At 54.7% G+C, this 19,151-nt stretch overlaps 1 protein-coding gene across 1 annotated transcript in view; it reads left to right on the forward strand.

Moving 5' to 3' along the window:
• Positions 1–17,177, forward strand: part of NECTIN1 (nectin cell adhesion molecule 1) — a 90,133-nt gene extending 72,956 nt beyond the window's left edge. Inside the window, exons 6-8 of the mRNA XM_068555880.1 lie at positions 15,250–15,397; positions 16,469–16,544; positions 17,040–17,177. Of these exons, the coding sequence (XP_068411981.1) occupies positions 15,250–15,397; positions 16,469–16,544; positions 17,040–17,177 (362 nt within the window). The remainder of the gene's footprint in view (positions 1–15,249; positions 15,398–16,468; positions 16,545–17,039) is intronic.
• Positions 17,178–19,151: the final 1,974 nt, after the last annotated feature.

Below are 19,151 nucleotides of genomic sequence, written 5' to 3' on the forward strand. Positions count from 1 at the left end.
CCTTCTCTGAGGAAGGTATTCCATTCCACAGGGAGCAAAGACCTTTGGGGGAATAACTGACTCACAGAACGGCAGGCTGGGGTGCCCTCAGCCTGAACTCCTCACACCCACTGGCTCCTCAGTTAGTGGCCAGCTCATCTCCATGGGACCCTCAGCCTCGAGAGAGCCTCCATGGATGAGAAAAGAGTCAGCAAGTGATAGGACCACACAAGCTGCCTTCCTACCAGGCTGGAAGCCCCTGGAGGGCTGGATCCCATCTTATTCATCCTCAGCACCCAGCCCAGGGTGGACAGAGTGGGTAGTCAATAAAGGTTGAACCAAACTGAACTCATCCACGTGAGAGTCAAGAGATCTTGCAGGTGGCATGGCCCAACCTCCCCGAGGCAGGGCTGTCCTCCAAGCATCCCAGGTGCCTCTGGAGAGGGGCACCGCACTACCTCTAGAGCTAAGCCCTAGCATCAAAAGGCAACTTCTCTATTCAGACAAAATTTCCCTCCCCTAAGTTTCACCCATTGGTCTAGGTATTTCCCGGAGAAGCTACGTGATCTGGCCTTCCTAGGACAGTCCTTCAGGTATTTGGAGATGATTACTCCTGGCCCAACCTCTTTTTCATATGATTCTCCCTCTAGTCATCAGGCCACTTAGCAACACATCTGTTAGGAACCTGGACTTAGGAGTCAGGCAAACCTGGGTTCAAGCCTTGGCGGAGTTGACTTGATGTGACTTGACTCACATCAAAAATCCCAGTTATCTTTGGACTTTGGGTGGTCATAATGTATCTCTGGAGGTTCACTGATTGTAACAAATGTACAACTTTGGTGAGAGATTTTGGTAGTGGTGGCTGTGAATATATGGGGGCAGGGGGTATATGGGAATTCTCTGTGTCTTTCAATTTTGCTGTGAACCTAAAACTGCTCTAAGAAAAAAAGAGCCTTTGAAAAAAATCCCATTAGTCCAGCTGTTCCTGAAGAAAACCCATTACCAGCTCCCTCCCATTCTGAGGGCCAGGGAATAAATGCTGTTTCCAGGAACAGATCTGACCAGCAGGCGATGGGGGTGGAGGGGTGGGAGACTATCTGTATGTCCTCCCTGAACCTAGCGTACTCTCTCTTACTCTGTGGCACAGCCAACCCAGCTGACCTCATGGTGATGGTATGGAACACAGAGGGGCTCAGTCGTGGTGGTTAAATTTCTGGATGCATGGGTGGATGAATAAACCTTTGAGTCTTTTTCATGTGTGCTGCCTGTGAGCAGATCTCTCTCACCCTGTACTTGGGCTGTCTATTTTTCTCCTAAATGTGGCGCTTTTCATGTATCTCTGCTCTGTTTTATCTTAATGACAAAGTCAGCATTTCAGCCTGTTGGGATCCTTTCAGAGGCTGGTTCTATCATCAGTTGAGTTCACACTCGACATCTATTGAAAACCTGGTAAAAGGAAAGAGGCAGGGCCTTAGGGTCCATTGATCTCGATTCAATCCCTAGTCCTACCACTTGTCAGCTGTGTGAACCTTAGGCAAGTTGCTTGCTTTCCCTGAGCTTTATTTCTCAATCCATGTGAACAGACTGCTGGGATGAATAAAGATAGTTATAGAGAGAGAAAGTTAGTTGTAAAGCAGATAACAGTGGCACCTACCACAGAGGGTTGCTGTGGGGATTAAAGGAGAATCATCCGTTTATAAAGTACTTAACACAATGCCTGGAACAGAGTAAGTGCTCGGTTAAGCTAGGATAATATTAGCTCTTACTATTATTTTCACCACTGTGCAACTGCCCTTAGCAGCAGCAAATTGCAGCATGGAAACAGAACCTGTCATAGGAACGACATCAGGCACTAGGACTCTTGCCAAGTCCAAGTAGAATCCCAGCTCTGCGCCTTCCTGGCTATGGGGTGACCATCCCCTTAGTTCCTTTCTCCCTGACTTGCATCATCCCACGCAAAGACCCACCAGCTAGTGGGAGGGACACAGGCATTGAGGGGCTGCGACGTGTCCCTCAAGGGCGTGGCCTTGGTGGGGATTCCTATGCTAGGCCACCGCCAGGGGGTGGGGGACTGGGGCCAGCTGTGGGAACCTGAGGCCACACTTACTCCAGAGCAAAGGCTTCCAGCATGCCCTCCAAAGTTTCATCTTCAGGAATGCCCCAGAGCCTCCTGAGGTGGGAGGCAAGAGGGTGGGTCTCAACTTTCCATTGTTTTACTTTCCAGGATTCTGTGTCAGGTTATAACCCTTTGTTATTTTTAACTTAAAAGAAAATTGTATTGAGGGATACCGACAGTAAAGTGTCAAATCTTAAGGGAACAGCTCCATATTTTTATAACCATGTTATAGGTATACATCCACGTCATCAGCCCCAGATCAAGTCACGGAGGCTCGCTCAAGCTCCCTCTCAGGCAAACACCCCCATTCTGGAACTTCACATAAATGGAAGCATGCAAAGTGCACACTTACTTGTGTGTCTGGCTTCTTTCACTCAATACGATGTCTATGAGATGTATCCGTGCGGTGTGCTTCTCCTCGCTGTGTAATATTCTATCGTGTGAATGTGCCACAGTGCAGTCGTCTATTCTGTCATTAGTGAATATGTATGTGGTTTCCAGTTTGGGGCAATTATGAATAAAGTTGCTGCAAACAGTCTTGTATGTAACTTTGGAGCACTTAACACTCATTTCTGTTTAGAACGGAATTAGGATCGATAGATACAGCCAAACAGTTTTCCAGTTTATGCCCCAGTGTAAGACGGTTCTGATGCCTCCACTTCCTTGCCCACACTTGGTATCATCTATCCTTCTAGGTTTAGCCATCTGGCAAGGGCATAGAGGTATCTCGTGATTTAATTTGCATTTCCCTGATGACTAAGGATGTCAACACTTTCATATGACTATCAGAGATTTGGAGTTCTGAAAGGGTCCTAGACTTAAAAAAATTTTTTTGGGAAATCCATTGTCATGCATTCCCTGGAGGATGGGTTAGCCAGCCACTCTGTGGTCATCTGGGGACAGGTCCCTGTTCTAGGTGCCTAGGAGGCCCTGGGGAGGCGGGGACAGGACAGGTAGAGCCAGAGGAGGAGGGAGGGTGGTGTGTGCTCTGAAAGAGTCCCAGAGTAGCAGGAAGGAAGGGCCTGCCTTCGGCAATCAGGAATTCTGACACAAGACACAAAGCAATGCCCTATGGCTGAAATGAGCTGTCGAAGTGTCACGATGATGACACGGGGTGGAATTAGCTGGGAAACCTTCCTCTGCTCCCCACGATCGATTTGTAAGCAATGCAGTTTTCCTGGAGTTTCACAAAAAAAAGGCAGGGGACGGTGAGCAACACCCAGATGGGCTTTTCGCTGCTGATGATAATGGGTTGGCAGGCAAGTGCAGGTGGTCAGGGCTGGACCGAAGGCAGGAGGCAGGTAATGTGCTGGAAAGATGCCTGGACTGGGAATCAGGAGGCTGAGCTCTGCTTCCTCTCTGCCACGTCTCACCCAGTGACTTTGAGCAAAACCCTTCACCTCTCTGATTTCATGACTTTCTACGTGTGGAACAAAGAACCGGGGAGATGGGAGCTTGGTGGCCTCTCCTGGGCTACCCATGGAGACAAAGCGGGGCTGGGGTCACAGGTCCCTCGCAGCCCTGACAGTGATGAATCACCACGCCCCATTCCATTGCCTCTATCTACTGTAATTGATCCTGAGGCCAGGTGTCTGGGGTGATAGTGAGCAGGGGCAGCTTCCAGAAGAGTCTGGCTTGCTGCAGCAGGGGGAGTATGGGGGAGGGTGGGCAGCAGCCCCCTCACCGGTGAGAACACCCCACGCCACGCTCCTCTGCAGAGAAGTGACGGATCTGTCCTGCTAGCAGAGCAGAGATCCAAGCCTTACAAGGGCTGAGCAGAGAAGCGGTCCCCACTGGGAAAACCACAGTGGGAGTGGGCTCCCCATGTCTCCTCTGACAGCGTACTTACGGGGTGCCAGCTGCTATGTGTCTCCAGGGTTTTCCTCCGGAGTTCACCCTAGAAAGACTTGGGGTTTCGATCAATGAAAAGTGTAGGTCCCTTACGTGCAGCTCTTTCAGGAGACATCACAGGCTCACAAGGGAACTGGGGCCCAAAGCTGGTTGGTACTGGCCTTCCTGCAGGCTCTGGGTGAAAACAGCACACAGGACCCGCCTGATTGGGAAGACTCACCCTCCAACACCTGCTGCCTCTAAATTTTAGGTGTTTTCTGCCATCACCTCCCAGCGATCATCCTCTCCCTTCCTGAGCCTGGGTCCTGCGGTGCCCCGCCCTTTGCCCTATCCTTTTGCCCCTACAGCACAACATGTGCAGATCCCAAGCAAGACATCTATCTGCCTATTTTAGAACTATAGACCATTAGAACCAGAGCAACCTCAAAGATCATTTGCCCCAACCCACAAATGGGGAAATCGAGTCCCAGAAGGCTAACAACAGTAAGAATTCCTTACACTTGTATGACATTTGGAAATTACACAGTGAATCAAGAGCTTTTAATAATCGCTAAGACTTATAATATCACTCACTAAGTGTCAGGCATTGTTCAAATTACTCTATGATATTAAATCCTTACCTCAGACTTAGAATTACTATTACCATCATTACCAGAGAAATGAAGAGAGTTGTCCAAAGTCACAGAGTTTGCTGGTGGGGAGCTGGGCTTCGAACCCAGGCAGTCTGACCTCAGAGGCCATGCTCTAACCATTGTACCACCCTGCCCACTGCCTGCAGCGCTCCTAAAGGGCAGAGTCATGTCCTGACAACAGAGTGGGAGAAGAGCCAGGAGAGGGGGCCACACCAGCCTAACTCCTGGGGGCATCCTGGGCCTGACACAAGTTTCAGTACACAAAGCAACAAGTATCCCAGGCGGGGATTGACTGAGCTTGTGGGAACCACGTTTGGTATCAGATGGAGTCATCAGGGGCAGGCGGGGCTCATAGGAAAAGCTTCCTGGAAGAGATGGTATCACAGATGACTCTGGAAAACGAAAAGTGATCTGGACAAGATGTAGAATACCCAGCGTGGGGAGGACCTCCAGGTAAACGTTTGCATCAGGAATCAACTAGACTAGACCAGGCACTTTGGGTAGCCGGAGGGCACTCGGCACCCCAGGATCCTCACAGCCAGCTGGGAAGGTCAGCAAGGAACCCCATTTAGCTGATGATTAACCCGAGGCTCAGGGATGTTAAACGTCTGGCCCAAAGTCACACAGGTGGTGGGTGGTAGACTCATAACTTGGACCCAGGCCTTCTGACTCCAAGCCAAGTGCTCTTTGCTCCCTACCGAACCTCCCATTAAAAAGAAACAAAATGCCACCATGGTCACAGTTTTACACCAGCTTATAACTTACGAAATGTGTGGAACATACACAGGCCCCTTTGAGGTAGTATCCAGAATCCCGAAGCACAGCCTAGGCGCACGCAAACATTGGTGGGCGGGCCCAGTTTGGGAGTCATACAGACCTAGGTTCAGTCAAATCTGTCAGTCAAATCTGTTCAGTCAAATCTGTCTCTTATTAGCTTGGTGATTTGGGGCAAGTGGGGTAAAATGGAGACAATAAGGCCTACTTCACGGGCTGCAGTGAGGGGCAGGTGTTATGATGCACGTGGCCTGCGCACAGGCAATACCATCCCACACCTCCCCCACCCAGACGCCCACCCCCAATCCAAGTCTGACCTCTTCCAGTGTTTTTCCCAAGAAGGACCCAGAGTCCAGGTGTCCCCTGTTTCTTTTCTTGAGGTTGTTTTCCCCTCAACTTGAGAGGGGTGAACAAATGTAATCAAATCTCTCAGGCTTGCCATGGTGCCACTCAGAGAACTTGCCAGAACTAAGCTGCTCCTCTCCTCCTGACCTCCCCAGAAGTGTCCAGATCCTGAAGTCCTCCAGATTTCCTGAGTCTTCCGAACCCCTGGACCCCAGCGACCCCAGGGCATTGGAGCTCATCCCCCTGCAGCCCAACGCACCCCCTCTAAGAACCAGAGCTCCTCCTGTGTGCCGTGCATTCCCCACCTTGGCAAGGCCCAGAGAAGCACCATTGAATTTCACAGAATTTTAACGTAGAATTTCCATATCTAAATCCCCTCATTTCGAGTACTACTCTCAATATACACTTGATTTGGGAGATTTGCCACAAGGAGAGGCTACAAGGAGAGGGGTCCTGCAGAGGACCCCTGCCCAGGATGGACAGACAGCTAAAACATCAACACCCATGACTCACAGGGAGACAGACATAACCCCTCAGCTTCTGGCTCTTTGCTTCCAGAATTCTAGCCTTTTCAGGTCCCCTTCCCCACCCAGCCCCTCCCAGAAGCCTCAAGACCCCCAGTTTATCTGGCTAATGTGTCCCTGTAGAGATGTTTCCACTCTCCCTGCTGAGGCCCCATTAACTCCAGAATCACCTCCAGCCACCTGCTAAGTACCCTGCAAATGTGGTCCAACCCTGGAGGAAGGGGCAGGTAGGTGGGATGGGCGTCCACGAGAGACTGAGTCAGGAAAGAACCACGGGCGCCCTGAGGGTGGAGCCGCTTTGCCCTGGTGGCTCAACATGTGGATCCCAGCAAGTGTGGCCACCACCTCCCTGTGACTTTGGGAAAAGCCACTTCTCTCTTGTCCCTCAGTTTTCTCGTCTGCAAAACAGGGATGTTAATCCTTGCTCTGCCTAATTCCTAGGATTACACCAAAGACTCGAGAACGCCAGCGAAAGCCCTTTTGTAAACCGTGAAGTTCTATGCAGAAGTGAAGGACCATCATTATGTAGTGAGCTGTCAAGGTCATTCCCCACCAAGGAAGCATCAAGGCCCTGCTAGAATATCTCCAGTGACAGACCTCACTTCCTCCCAGGGCTTTCTGCCCAAGCTTTCTGCCAGCAGCACTGACCTTCAGAGATTTCTAGTGAGTCTGTGGCTAGATGGTAAATTACCTTAGGAGAAGAAGTAGGTCCTCCATGAACTTGACCACCCCTGTATGTTTTTATTTCCTATTCTTCTTATTTTCCTAGTAACACTCCTTTTGGAAATGGCTCATCTTGTCCCAGATAAAATAAAATGGAAGAAGTTTATCCTCATAGGCAGTGACTGTTGTAGCAGGAAGTTTAGGCAGTGGGTGAGGGGTGGGGGGGGTGTGAGGACCATTATGGGTCCATAATGGGACCCATGGGACCCCTCCCCAAAAGCCAGAGCCTGTTCAGAGGGGGAGCAGAGGGGGAAGAGCCTGAAAGAGCTGGAGGTGCAGCCCCTTCCCTGGCCAGCCCTCAAACCGTGCAGGGGAAGTCCTGGGCTTTGTGGGTGGTGAGGGTCCCCCTGGGCACCCACCTAGACTGGGACGAGTGATGGGTCCCCAAAGCAGGGAGCAGGGGCTTGGACGACAGGCTGTCTCCGAGACCCCGGGCAGCGTGCCTGTCGGGGTGAGGGAGGGGCAGTCAGTCTGCTGTCCCCTCCTCCCACCCACCACTGGCACCCTGAACCAGCTCCAGACCGTGCCCTGTGGCTGAGCCTGATCTGGAACCCACCAGCTATCGTAGCCTTCAGTCCAACCCCCAGACCATGCCTAGGAATCGTCTCAGCTGCCCTGGACCTCACATCTTCCTGCTCCGCGCACAGAGCTGATACCGTCACGCCACAGTGGGGCAGGGTCAGACGTGACTGCTTTAATGCTGTCACTCACGACGTCTCATCCCAGCTCCAGGGAGGCAGGCCACGGCTGTAAGAGCTCCAACCAGACTAGAAGAGAGACGAGGCTCCCGCAAGGCCACCCTGACCCCCTGGTCTCTCCCCCTCCGCAGGGGACAGTGGAGGCTCCAACAGCGCAGGAAGTCGCTGTGCAGTGCCCAGCAGCTGAGAGTGGGAAGGGGGCTGGGGAGCCTGCCTGAGACGTCAGGGGACACTGACCCCAGCCCAGTGAGGTTTGGTTTCTGCGAGGACAGAGCCCGGGGTCCCTTGCTCTGCCCAGGCTTCCTACTGCTGGGTGCTGGACCGTGGCTCCCGAGGGCAGCAGTGAGGGGTAATGAAGGAACACCTGCTGGGGCTGGAAGAATCTGGAGCTCACCGGAGGTGGTCAGTCCCTCCCCCTCAATCCACGCAAAGGAGGGAACCGACATTGTGCTTCAATGTCGGAATCGCCGAGAACACCACTGGTGTTAGAACACTACTATTGCTGCTGCTACGATTCATAGAGGCCGCTCTACCCCAGGAGCTCCGTGTGCGTTATCTCACTTATTTCTGCCATGTCTCCACTTTACAGAGGAGAAAACTGAGGCTCAGAACAGCTAAGGTCAGAGCACTAGAAATACTGGAGCATCCAGGCCATTATTTTCCCCACTGCTCTGTGCGCCTTCTCAGATTTGGTCCTTCTTGCCCCTTCAAAGCAGCCCTTTGTGAGAGAGGCAGGAAGGAGTTAGGAGCTGGCAGGTGAGGGGAGAGGACACGCAGAGGGGCGGGAGGGAGTGCCCAGCCCAGCCCACAGGGTGCATGACAGACAAATGGATTCCCTGTGCCCCCCGGCCCTCCCCAGCTGGCTGGGCAATAGCCTCACTCACCTTCCTCCCTCTGAGAGGGCTGGGGCTCAGGGTCCTGCCTGGCAGGGTCCCCAACAGGGAGATAGTCCCTCTCCCCCCAGGAATGTGCGTGAAATCCCAGTAACTCTCTCCAGCTGGGCCCAACTTTGCAGAGGGCTCTGGGAGCAAACCCTGTGGCGAGGGGCGGGCTTCTGGGAAAGTTAGCCTCCCTCATGTTCCTTTCTCCCCCTAATGACAACTCAAGGTGTGAAGGGCTGGGTGGGAGGGGCTGGGACCCTGGTGACACTGGGGAGAGCATTCCAGATGGCGGGAATGCTGCGTGCAGAGTGGGAAGTGACTGCCCTCAGCCCTCCCCAAGGAGTGTCACAGTCTCTCTCTCTGTGTCACACACACGCACATGTACACATACACATACACCCACATACACACGTATACACCCATACACGTATACACACATACACCCATACACACATACACTCACACACACTTGGATGTCCTAAGGCCCGCACAGGCCTAGACAAGTTGGTTTTGCAGATCGTGACCAGCAAGGGACTAGGGAAAGCTGAGGGCAGGGATGAGAGAGGGCCACAGGCGAGATTAGAGCAGAGGTCCCAGCCCGAGCTGCCTGGGAGTTGCCCAAGGAGCAGACATGTCCCCTGCCCTCCTTGAACCAATGCTTATTAAGCACTGAGTGGGTGCAGGCACTGTGCTGAGAGCTCTGACATGCACTAGCTCATTTACATCTGAGAACAACCCTGTTGTGATTCCCATTTTACAGGTGAGGATACTGAGGCTCAGAGAATTTGAGTGACTTGCCCAAGAATCTACAGCTAAGTAAGTGGCAAACTAAGAAGGAGCTGGCCTGTCTTCCCCTGCAGATGAACAGGGAGAAGATCCTCATCAAGACCGCTCGGAGCTCTGCACTGAGGACCCGGACACCTGGGTTCCTATCTCACTTCCATCATCAGCGAGATGTGTGACCTTGATTGAGCATTTTATTAAATTTCTCTGAGCCTCCAGTTAGCCATCTGTCAACAGAGGCAATGGGTTGGGGGGCATCAAATGAGCTAATTTAAGTAAAAGCATATGGAATACATGTATGGTATCATATTATATATGATAGTAAGCTAAGGTGGCCACAGGTGTAACTTGGCCCAGCATGCTAGCTTAGGGGAGAAGCCAGGACTCCAGGGAGGGGAGAAGCACCACCATCCTCATCATCACCACCATCCTCGTCATCACCAGCACCACCAACATCATCACCACCATCAACATCACCATCACCAACATCATCACCACTGTCAATATGCATTTATGGAGTAGCTATCAACAAAAATAGCAGCCATTTATTACATATTGACTATGTGCCAGGCACAGTGCTAAACACTTTCCGTAATTCATGTGTGCTCCAGACAGATGACATGGAAGTCAGAGGTGAGGGAGAAACGAGGGCGGGGCTGCAGAGCCCAGAGCCCCCAGCCTCCATCCAGAGGGGCCGAAGAAGGTGACTGCAAACTGACCTCCACCTGAGTGCAGAACCAGAGAAAATTCTGTGGCCAAAGGCTTTCTGCACTAATACTAACCCACCAGGGCAGATGCAAAGCCGAAGGGCAACCCAGCCCAGGGCAGGGGTTATGACCAGGAGCCCACCTCAGGGAAGAGGGAGGCAGGGTCTCCCAGCAGCTCCTAAGGTCAGCCTCTTCGGCCTGTAGCCCAAGGCAAGGAGAAGGCAGAGGCCTGGCTGAGTCTGAGTCGTGCTGGCCAGGTAGTTGTGCTGGTTGCATCGGGCTGAGGAAAGGGCTCTGTGACTCACTCAGTTCCAGGCCTCTGAGTGGGCTCCCTCACCACCTGGGTCACAAGAAAGCACGTGAAAGGGTGCTCTTCTGTATGGACTGAGCAGGGGAGGAGAGGGATGTATCCCCTCCTGGGCAAGGAGAGAGGATACTCCCACAATCCCCCAGTGTGATGGTGCAGCAGCCGCCCCACTTGGAGTCATGGGAAGAAAGTGTTGAAATGAGAGAGAGACAGGGAGACGGGGAGCTGAAGCAAGCTGAACACGAGGACTCGAGTCCTGGCTGCCCACCCCTGGCCAGCAGGAAGGAGCCACTCCCGCACCCCTGGGCTGGAGAAATGGCCAGAGGGACTCTGACCCGGGGGGTGGGCGGGCCCTTGGCAGTGAAATCAGCCCCACCCCCAGCCAATCCTCCCTACCAGCATCCGCGCCAAGTCCAGACACTCAGCTTCCTCTGAGCTCCTGGTCCCCCAGAAACACCTCTTCAGCCTGTGCCACAGAAGGCAAGCAGACGGCGGACCGACCCAGGACAGCTTCGTGGGCAGGAGGGCCAGGCACTCCCCAAGGAGCCCTGGAAGGTCAGCCCACAGGAGAGCCTGGGTCAGTCCAGCTCCTGAGAAAGCAGCATCTCTGTCCCCAGGCAGGGGCAGCAGGAAAGAGGGGTTACATTACCTATGGATAAAACCTAACCTCTGAGCCAGGTCCACTCCCTACATACCTCTCCCCAGATTCATGCCCTGTCTATCCTCTTTTGAACCCAATTTCCAAGACATAGCCAATGCTTGGAATTTCCCTTATACACCCCACATCTCACACACGTGTCCCTGCAACACTCCTTATCCTGCCTACAATGTTCTTCTCCATTTATTCTCCTGGAGAACTCCTATTATGCTTTCAAAACCCTGTTCAGAAGGCCCCTCATCTGTGAAGCCAAGAACTCCCAAAACTAATCACTCTCTTCCCTATACCTGTGCTGGACCTTGGACAGACTTCTCTTGAGGCATGAATCATAAAACAGAGTGTTTACCTGTATACATGTCAGATTCCCCCATTAGCCAGGGGGTAGAACCCCCAGCAGCTGGCACAGTGCATGGCAAATGGAAGGTGTTGGGATGTGTTTATGGAACTGACTGGGGGGCAACAGGTAGGCAAGTGAGCAGGCTGTGAAGCAGGATGTCTGGGTCCGCTTTCCATCACTGAGCAAAGGCTGGGACTCAGGACCAACGAGGTATGGCTGAGAAGGGGGGTGGTAGGGAGAAGCAGACTGAGATTGTTGGGCCCTTGTGTGGGATCTAAAGCTCCTCCCACTCCCCACCACGGGGCCTCAGTGCAGCGGGCTGGTCTGGTTCCAGGAAGAGCCAAGAAGCTCCTGACTGACACTGGCCTGCAGCCCCCTTGACAAAACCCAGGTCTGTGCTTACTTCCCAACTGGGGATTTCAGTTTCTCAGTCTGAGGGACCCAAAAACCAGGCACGCTGTCCCCAAGTGACAGGTGAGAGCATTGAGGTATAGGGGATATCACTGGTGTGACCCCAGAGACAGGTAAGAAGGAATTGGTTGGGGGCCATCCTTGAAGCCTGAGCCAGGACAGATGCAGACTCTGCATCTGGGATGCAAAGCGACCAGCCCCTGCTGACACAGTAGGGAAAAAAGGGACTTCAGAAGTCGACCTGGATCCAATTCCAGATGTGAAGTTCCTGGCTGTGGGACTCCAGACAACTAACTTAACCTCTCTGAGCCTTTTTTTTTTTTTTTTTTTTTTTTTTTTATGGCTGTGTTGGGTCTTTGTTTCTGTGCTAGGGCTTTCTCCAGTTGTGGCAAGTGGGGGCCACTCTTCATCGCGGTGCGCGGGCCTCTCACTATCGCAGCCTCTCTTGTTGCGGAGCACAAGCTCCAGACGCGCAGGCTCAGTAATTATGGCTCACGGGCCCAGTTGCTCCGCGGCATGTGGGATCTTCCCAGACCGGGGCTCGAACCCGTGTTCCCCGCATTGGCAGGCAGATTCTCAACCACTGCGCCACCAGGGAAGCCCTCTGAGCCTTTTTAGTAGAATAAAGCCAATGTGACCAACCTCAGCCCAGCACCCAGCCTGGCTCACAGGAGATGCTCCCGGGAGGCCCCTTGCCCCCGTCTCCCTCACACCCTGATTCCCAGCTCTCCCAGGCCCTATGCTCCAGCCCTGGCCAGCCCTGCTGCCTGCAGGTGACTGGTCCTGCCCTAAAGCCTATGGAGCTGGGGCTAGGGGAACGGATTTGTCCCGGTGTAACCAGAGAGTGTCTGGGGGCTCAGTGCCAGGGCTCCAGCTGGGGTCAGTGCCAGGCCCCCACCTCACAGCTGTCAAGGGGAGGAGGCCCAGAGACAAAGCAACTGGGGGTGAGGGGATAGGGAGGGCTGTGTCTGGTAAGGGAGAGGGGGGTGGCAGCTCCATGCGTGTGAGGGACCAGGACTGCTAAGAAGACCCCATGGCCTGATTGGGAAATGTTACGCAGATGCAGGTTCCAGGGCCGCTCAGCCACTGACCAGCTGGGTGACCTTGGGCGAAGCGCTTAACCTCTCTGAACCTCATTTTGCTCACTGGGAATAGCATTATCTAATTTTGCAGGCTTGATGTGAGGATCTAACCCCAAATCAGCCAAGGCGCCGGGCAGCACCTGACACGTTGGAGACTTCAGACTGATTCTCCTCTTTGCCTTCCCCTTTTCTCTTCCTCATCTCTCATTTTCCCTCCACTAGTATTTCTTCCACCAGGGTGGGGCCTTCCGTGTGGAGCAGGCAGGGCCCAGGGGCTCCAAGGGAATTTGCACTTATATTTTGAGAGGGTGGGACATGGAGAGAGGGCAATTTGAGGGAACAAAATCAGAGTTATCCACTCTGGCCCTGGCACCTTTGAGGCCCTGCCCGCAGCATCCCACCCTTTGTGGCCCTTGAGTTCTTTAATGACCACGTTAGTGCCTTTACAAACTCATTAGCGTATATTATTGTTTGCACTATAATCATGCTCTAAGGCCCCTTAGAAGGACGGCTGCCTCCCTGTCTTGCTGAAGTGGCCCCAGAGTCACTGAGGGGGCGATGGGTGAGAGGGCGTGGGAGAGGGCACCCGGAAGCAGGGAGCTGAGGGCAAGGGCTGACGTGAAGCTGTGTCTCCCTCCTGCCTGGATCCCACACCGGGCTGGCCCACCCAGCTGAGCTGGCTATGGCACGAGAAAACCCTGAACTTCATGAGCCAGGCAGGGTATGTGCACTTATGCATCTCTGCTGCTCAGGGTCAGAGTAGTGCCTTGGAATACAGTAGATCCTCAGTAAATGCTCACTAAACCAAAGGAGAGGCAGAGTCAGTGGCTGCAGGAGTGGAAGCAGGAAGGCTTGAGGATAAAGAAGAGGGACCAGGAAGGAGATGATGGAGGGTGCTAAGAAGCTAAGGTTCAGAGAAAAGAGGACAAGGTTTGTTCAATTGACTGCAGTATCCCAGCCCGAGAGGTCTGTGAAAGGAGAGGAGAGACGGGGGAGGGTAAGGGTCCATGGAGGAGTCTGAGGTTCCTAAGTCCCTGTGATACACACACGCAGACACCACCCTCCCAGCGGGACCACAGCCCACCAGCTGTGGATGGATAGATGCTGGGCCCAGAGCCTTTGCAAAGAGTCCTCCTTCCGGGCACGGTCAGGAGCCCGGCCAGAGGGGCGGCAGATTCACTGGGAGCCAATCTGTTACGGAGGACTCTGCCAGACACCCCCTCCTTCAGGGCATTGGAATGGAGCGGAGAGACAGAGACAGAGAGAGGCAGGTGCTTGTCAACCCCGCTTTAGGAAACTGGCTCCATGATGTTTATTGCAAACTGCAATTTAGCATCTCTACTCGGGTGCTCTCCTGTTTAATTACGTATACGGTGTGGGGAGGAAGGAGGGAAGGGAGTGTATATGATTTTCTCCTCAGTTCCTTCCTCCCTGGGTGTTGGGAAGGTCAGAGGTGAGAAATGGAGCCCAGCAGAGGGAGGGAAGGGAAAGGCCTGGCGCCATCCACGGCTTCCCACACCAAGCCTGGGCCGGCAGGGCTGGCCAGAAAGCAGCACATTCCCCTGGCCACAGATTCAGTTCCAACAGCTCTGGTGTCCTTGTCTTCAGGGACCACCCCCACAGTGGCCGCCCCTCAGACTGAGAAATCATTCGACAAAACTTCACAACTTCCCAGGCCCTTTTCTTTCCAAGGCCCAGAGAGACTGGGTGACTTGCCCAGGTCATCAGAGAGCAAGCTGAGAGGGGCTGCCACCTACCCCAGCCCCACTTCCCACCCATGGGGTCAGGGCTCCCGGGGCAACGGCCGGGCGGGTCCAGACAGCGGGCGGGAGGCTTAGTCCCCTCCCCTTAGACTCCGGCCCTACGGGTTTTTCAGCTTCTCCGGCGCTGGACAGACTAGGTTTCCCCCAGGGATCCCCTTTCATCCTCAAGCTCCCATCTTCCCCTCTCCAGATCCTCACACTTTCTCCAGAGCTGGGAGGGCAAAGCACCAATGAGTTCATTTGCCTGTTTAATTGGGTAGGAAGGGGAAGAAAATTAAACTCCTCAATAGAGATCTTCCCTGCAGGGCCAGAGATGGAATGAGGGCGTGGGGACCCCCACCCCTGAGCACCCCTGAGCCTGGCCTGTGCTCCCCAGCCCCCATTCCCATCTCTATGCCCCAGTTCCCAAGATCAGAGCAGAGGCTGGGATTACAGGGCCCTGGGGAGCCAGCATATGAGGTCTGTCCTGCCCTAACTGGGACAGCCCCCCGAGAACTGGAGCATGATGGGGGAGGGGAGCTGCAGGTGAAGGGGTTAGGGCAGGACACTGCCTCAGGCTCTGATTCTTACTTTTTGCCCACCTCTCTGACTCCAAAAGTTTTCTTTCTCTCCCTCTCTTCTCTCTATGTCTCCCTCTGTCCTACTCTCTCATTCTCTGCCTTGGTCTCTTGGTTCCAGAAAAGCCCCTCCCCCAGGGGGGCCCAGGAAGTATGGCCGGGTTCCTGGGGTGCACCGTGGCCGTGGTCTTCATCCTCGGTGTGGCTCTTACCGTCTTCTTTCTGTATCACCGGCAGCAGAAGAGCAGGCTGGAGGTCGACGGGGGCGGGTGAGTGCGAACCAGCCCATCCTCTGTCCCCCCAAACCTCCCCCGCCCCCCCCCCCCGCTGCCCACCCCCATGGGCTCCTGCTGAAGCACCCGGACTTGTAAGGGGCTCAGGGCTACCCCGCCCCCCAAGACCCCGTCTCCTCCTCCTGCCACCTGCGAGGCGGGAGGGGGACCCTACCCCTCCTGCAGTAGAGCTAAAGCCTTCAGAGAGCTCACTGCACACAGGCACCTCCCAACGTTTACGCTGGTTTACGAAGATGCATTTTTATCCTCTCAGCAACTCTGAGAAGTACGTGCACGATTATAATCCACGGTTTATGGTGAGGAAACTGAGGCATAGAGGTGAGATGCCTCACACAAGCTCACCTTGTCCCAGCTGGACCAGAGTGAGCTGAGTGGCGCACTCACCTCTGACACCAAGTTCAATGGGGCACCAAAAACCTCCATCATCGTGAGAAATAATACTCTAATGCAATATTTTTAAAAAATCAAAATGAATGCCCAAAATAACAATGAACAAAATATCAACACTTTAAATAAAGACAGGATCAGTAATACTGATTTTTCTTTTTGCCTCAGGCTCTGATATGGCTTGGCATGGCCCTATTACTTACCTTGTCTTTACTTAAAATGTTGATATTTTGTTCATCACGGATTTTTGCATTCATTGTGGTTTTTTAAATATTGCATTAAAACATTCTTTATCGCGATGACTGAGACTTACAGTGCCCCCATAGGCTTTGCACCTGAGGCCTCAGTCCCCCCGCCTTGGTCCTGGCCCCCGCTGAGGGCCCATGTGGATTTCCCACTGTCCTTCAAGCTAGGACACCTGACTTACTTGGTTCCTGGGCCCAGGCTGGAGGGAGGGACAGGCTGGGAAGACGGCAGAGGCACTCTCAGCCTCCATCCCACTATGCTGAGTAACCATCTCCCAAGCTCTGGCCACTCAGGAGGCCACCTGGGCCTCCTGAGCCCGGGCCCATCCTTGCAAGGGGGCCTCCGGGACCAGTAACTGTCAGGTGGCCTGACTGGGGCAGAGACCCCCATGTGAGCCTCATCCTGTTCCCCCAGGACTACCCCGCCCTTCGCCCAGAAGCTGGAGCCTTCTCCCAACAGGCAGAGCCACCTTGCACCTGAGGACATCCAGGTGGGCCTGGGTCGCTCGAGTGAGGGAGGGGGTCGAAAAAATGGGAGATGGACTCAGGGCGGGGGCCCAACCTGAAGGCAGAGCGCTCCCAACTCCATGAACTCCTGGACAGTCCCCAGCGCACCACTAGCCCTGGCCAGTTCCAACAAGGCCAAGTCCAGGCTACAGACCGCGGTCGGGGCTTTCCCCTCCTCTACCCTGAGAAATGACAAACTAGGACCCTTCCTACCCAGGGCCCCCCCGAGGGGAACCTCTTTCTCCACCTCTCAGATCATTCATTTAAAAATAACCATTGATGTGTGGCCCCGGGCTGGTCAGAGAGCCTGCAAAGCCAAAGGCTCAGGCTGCCCTGTGCCTCCCAGATGCCGCCAAAGTGGTGAATGCAGGATGGGGGCGCGTGGGAACCTAGGAGAGGAATCCACGTCCCTCCAAGAGGGCCGCCTGGAGCAGGCCCGTGCAAGAGCCCATGCAGCCGCTCAGCCCCTTCTCTTCCAGATGCTTCGCCTGGAGCCTGGGAAGAAGCATCCACAGCAGGAAGAGGAAGAACTGCAGAAGCTGCCCGCCCAGCCCCCCTACTATGATCTGGGGGCCTCCCCTCCCTACTGCCCCTTGGTAAGGACCTCTGAACCTTGAGGATGCTGTCCCCAACCCAGCTGCACCCGGCCTGGCCACAAGCCCAGCTGCCTGAGAGGGAAGGGGGACAGAGGAGGCTGAGGAGACTGGGCAGGGAGGGCACAGGACAGCGCCCCCAGGGAGGGGGAGACCCCTCCTTGTTGCACCACCACAGGCACCGTGACGACCAGGGCAGGAGGGTGGGGTTTCCAGTGAAGGCAGAGCCCCAACCTGATGCCCAGCTCTCCCTCCCCCAGCCCCGCCCCCTGGCTCTGTACCCTGCACCCCAGTCCCTGGACCCGCCAATGACCACCAGAAAGCCAGCCCCAGCCCCTCCTCCTGGTCCCACTCCCAGCCGCTCGGAGGGCCAGCGTCCACTTGAATGGCTGCCACCTCCGCCCAGAGCCCACTCCTTTCAGCAGACTTGGGGCCAGGGCAGTACCCATACATACGGTGCCAGCCCAGAGACCCAGGCCAGACCGCCTGGGCCCGAAGATAACACATTCTCTCCTGGCACTAGGGGGAGAGCCAGGTCATGGTCTCCACAGCTTAGCCATCCTCCCCCTCTGTTGGAGGTGCCAAAGTGAGCCCGTCTTGAGATGCCAAATCCTGTCTCCAGGGAGGTAGCATTCCCATCCCAGGGTGCCAAGCCCAGAGGACCAACTCAGCCCCCCCTTATGATTCTACGCAGGGGGTAAGAAGACTACCAGCCGTTTGTTATTCCTCAATCAACCTCGAGGCTGGGAAGTGAGTTAGAACTCACAGTGGACACAAAGTCCATTCCTCAGACAGCGGCTGGACAACCCCTTCCCCTGTGAGGGTGCCCACACCCCTGTGTCCCCGCCTGTACTGCCTGGCCCTGCCAGTTCCAGCAAAGGGAGTCTAGTGACAGTTCTGAGCACGGACTGCGTGCCAGACACTTTGCTGAGACTTTTCAAACACGACTCTTGTTTAGCCCTCACAGCAATCAATGTGATAAATCCTATTATTGCCCCCATTTTATAGATGAGGAAACTGAGGCTCAGTGAAGTGAAGAGGTTTGCCCAAGACCATCCAGCAAGTAATTGGGGAAAGCATCATTCAAACCCCTGGTCCTCTGGCTCCCAAGTCCAGGCCCTACCACACAGCAGTCACGGTGATGGCCAGACCTGTGGGGAGTTTACCTGGAGAGGCTTGAAGAGCCTCAGAGTGGGCGCCAGCTCATGCAGGGCCCTCCAAGGCCCCAGGCTTCCTGCGCACAGCAGAACGCCCAGCTCTGCTGCCTGGCTGCCCCTCAGCTCTAGGGGCCTTGAGAGCCGCAAGGCAGCCCTGAGAGCTTGGGTTTAGAGTCCTGAGTGGGAGATCGGGTGTCACTTTGGGCCACACAACCAGCACCTGGCAGGGTGGAATCTCCCGCCTGGAGAGCCTCATCTTACCCACCCCTGCCTCAGGACAGTGAGAAAGCACATTATCCCCAGGCCTGAAAGTGGGTAAGGTAGGAGGGAGTGCAGAGACCCCAATGTTTCCAGAAAAGAGAAAGCCATTTCCCCTCAGGACTCTCCAAATCAGCCTTCCCCTTCCTCAGCTCAGCCCCGAGTTAGGGGTCAGTAACCTTGTCAGAGCCCTGGGTGAAAGGAGAAAGCGGGGGAGAGGAGAAAGAAACAGGAAAGGGCAGGCAGGGGGCCTGAGGCCTGGGGGAGAGGGAAGATGATGGAAGGGAGTGATTTGGAAAGTCATGGAAGACTCCAGCGGGATCTCCTGAGGAGTGGGCCCAGGCTCGGCATAAAAATCGCTGTGATGTAATGGCACAGCTGCAGCTGGCCCTAAGCCCCACTAACGACTTCTCGGCCCTGCTCTCTGACTGCTGCCCCCTCAGCCTGGCGGGCACAGCCCTCCCTGGGGGCACGGCAGGAACCAGGCCAAGCCTGGCAGCTCCAGCTCCAGGACAGCCCCCGCCCACCACCATGACCCCTCCTCCCCCTCTTCTCTTTCCTACAAGCCCCAGACCCCAGCACA

Source organism: Eschrichtius robustus, chromosome 11 (assembly GCF_028021215.1).
Source record: "Eschrichtius robustus isolate mEscRob2 chromosome 11, mEscRob2.pri, whole genome shotgun sequence".
Classification (NCBI taxonomy): Eukaryota; Metazoa; Chordata; class Mammalia; order Artiodactyla; family Eschrichtiidae; genus Eschrichtius; species Eschrichtius robustus.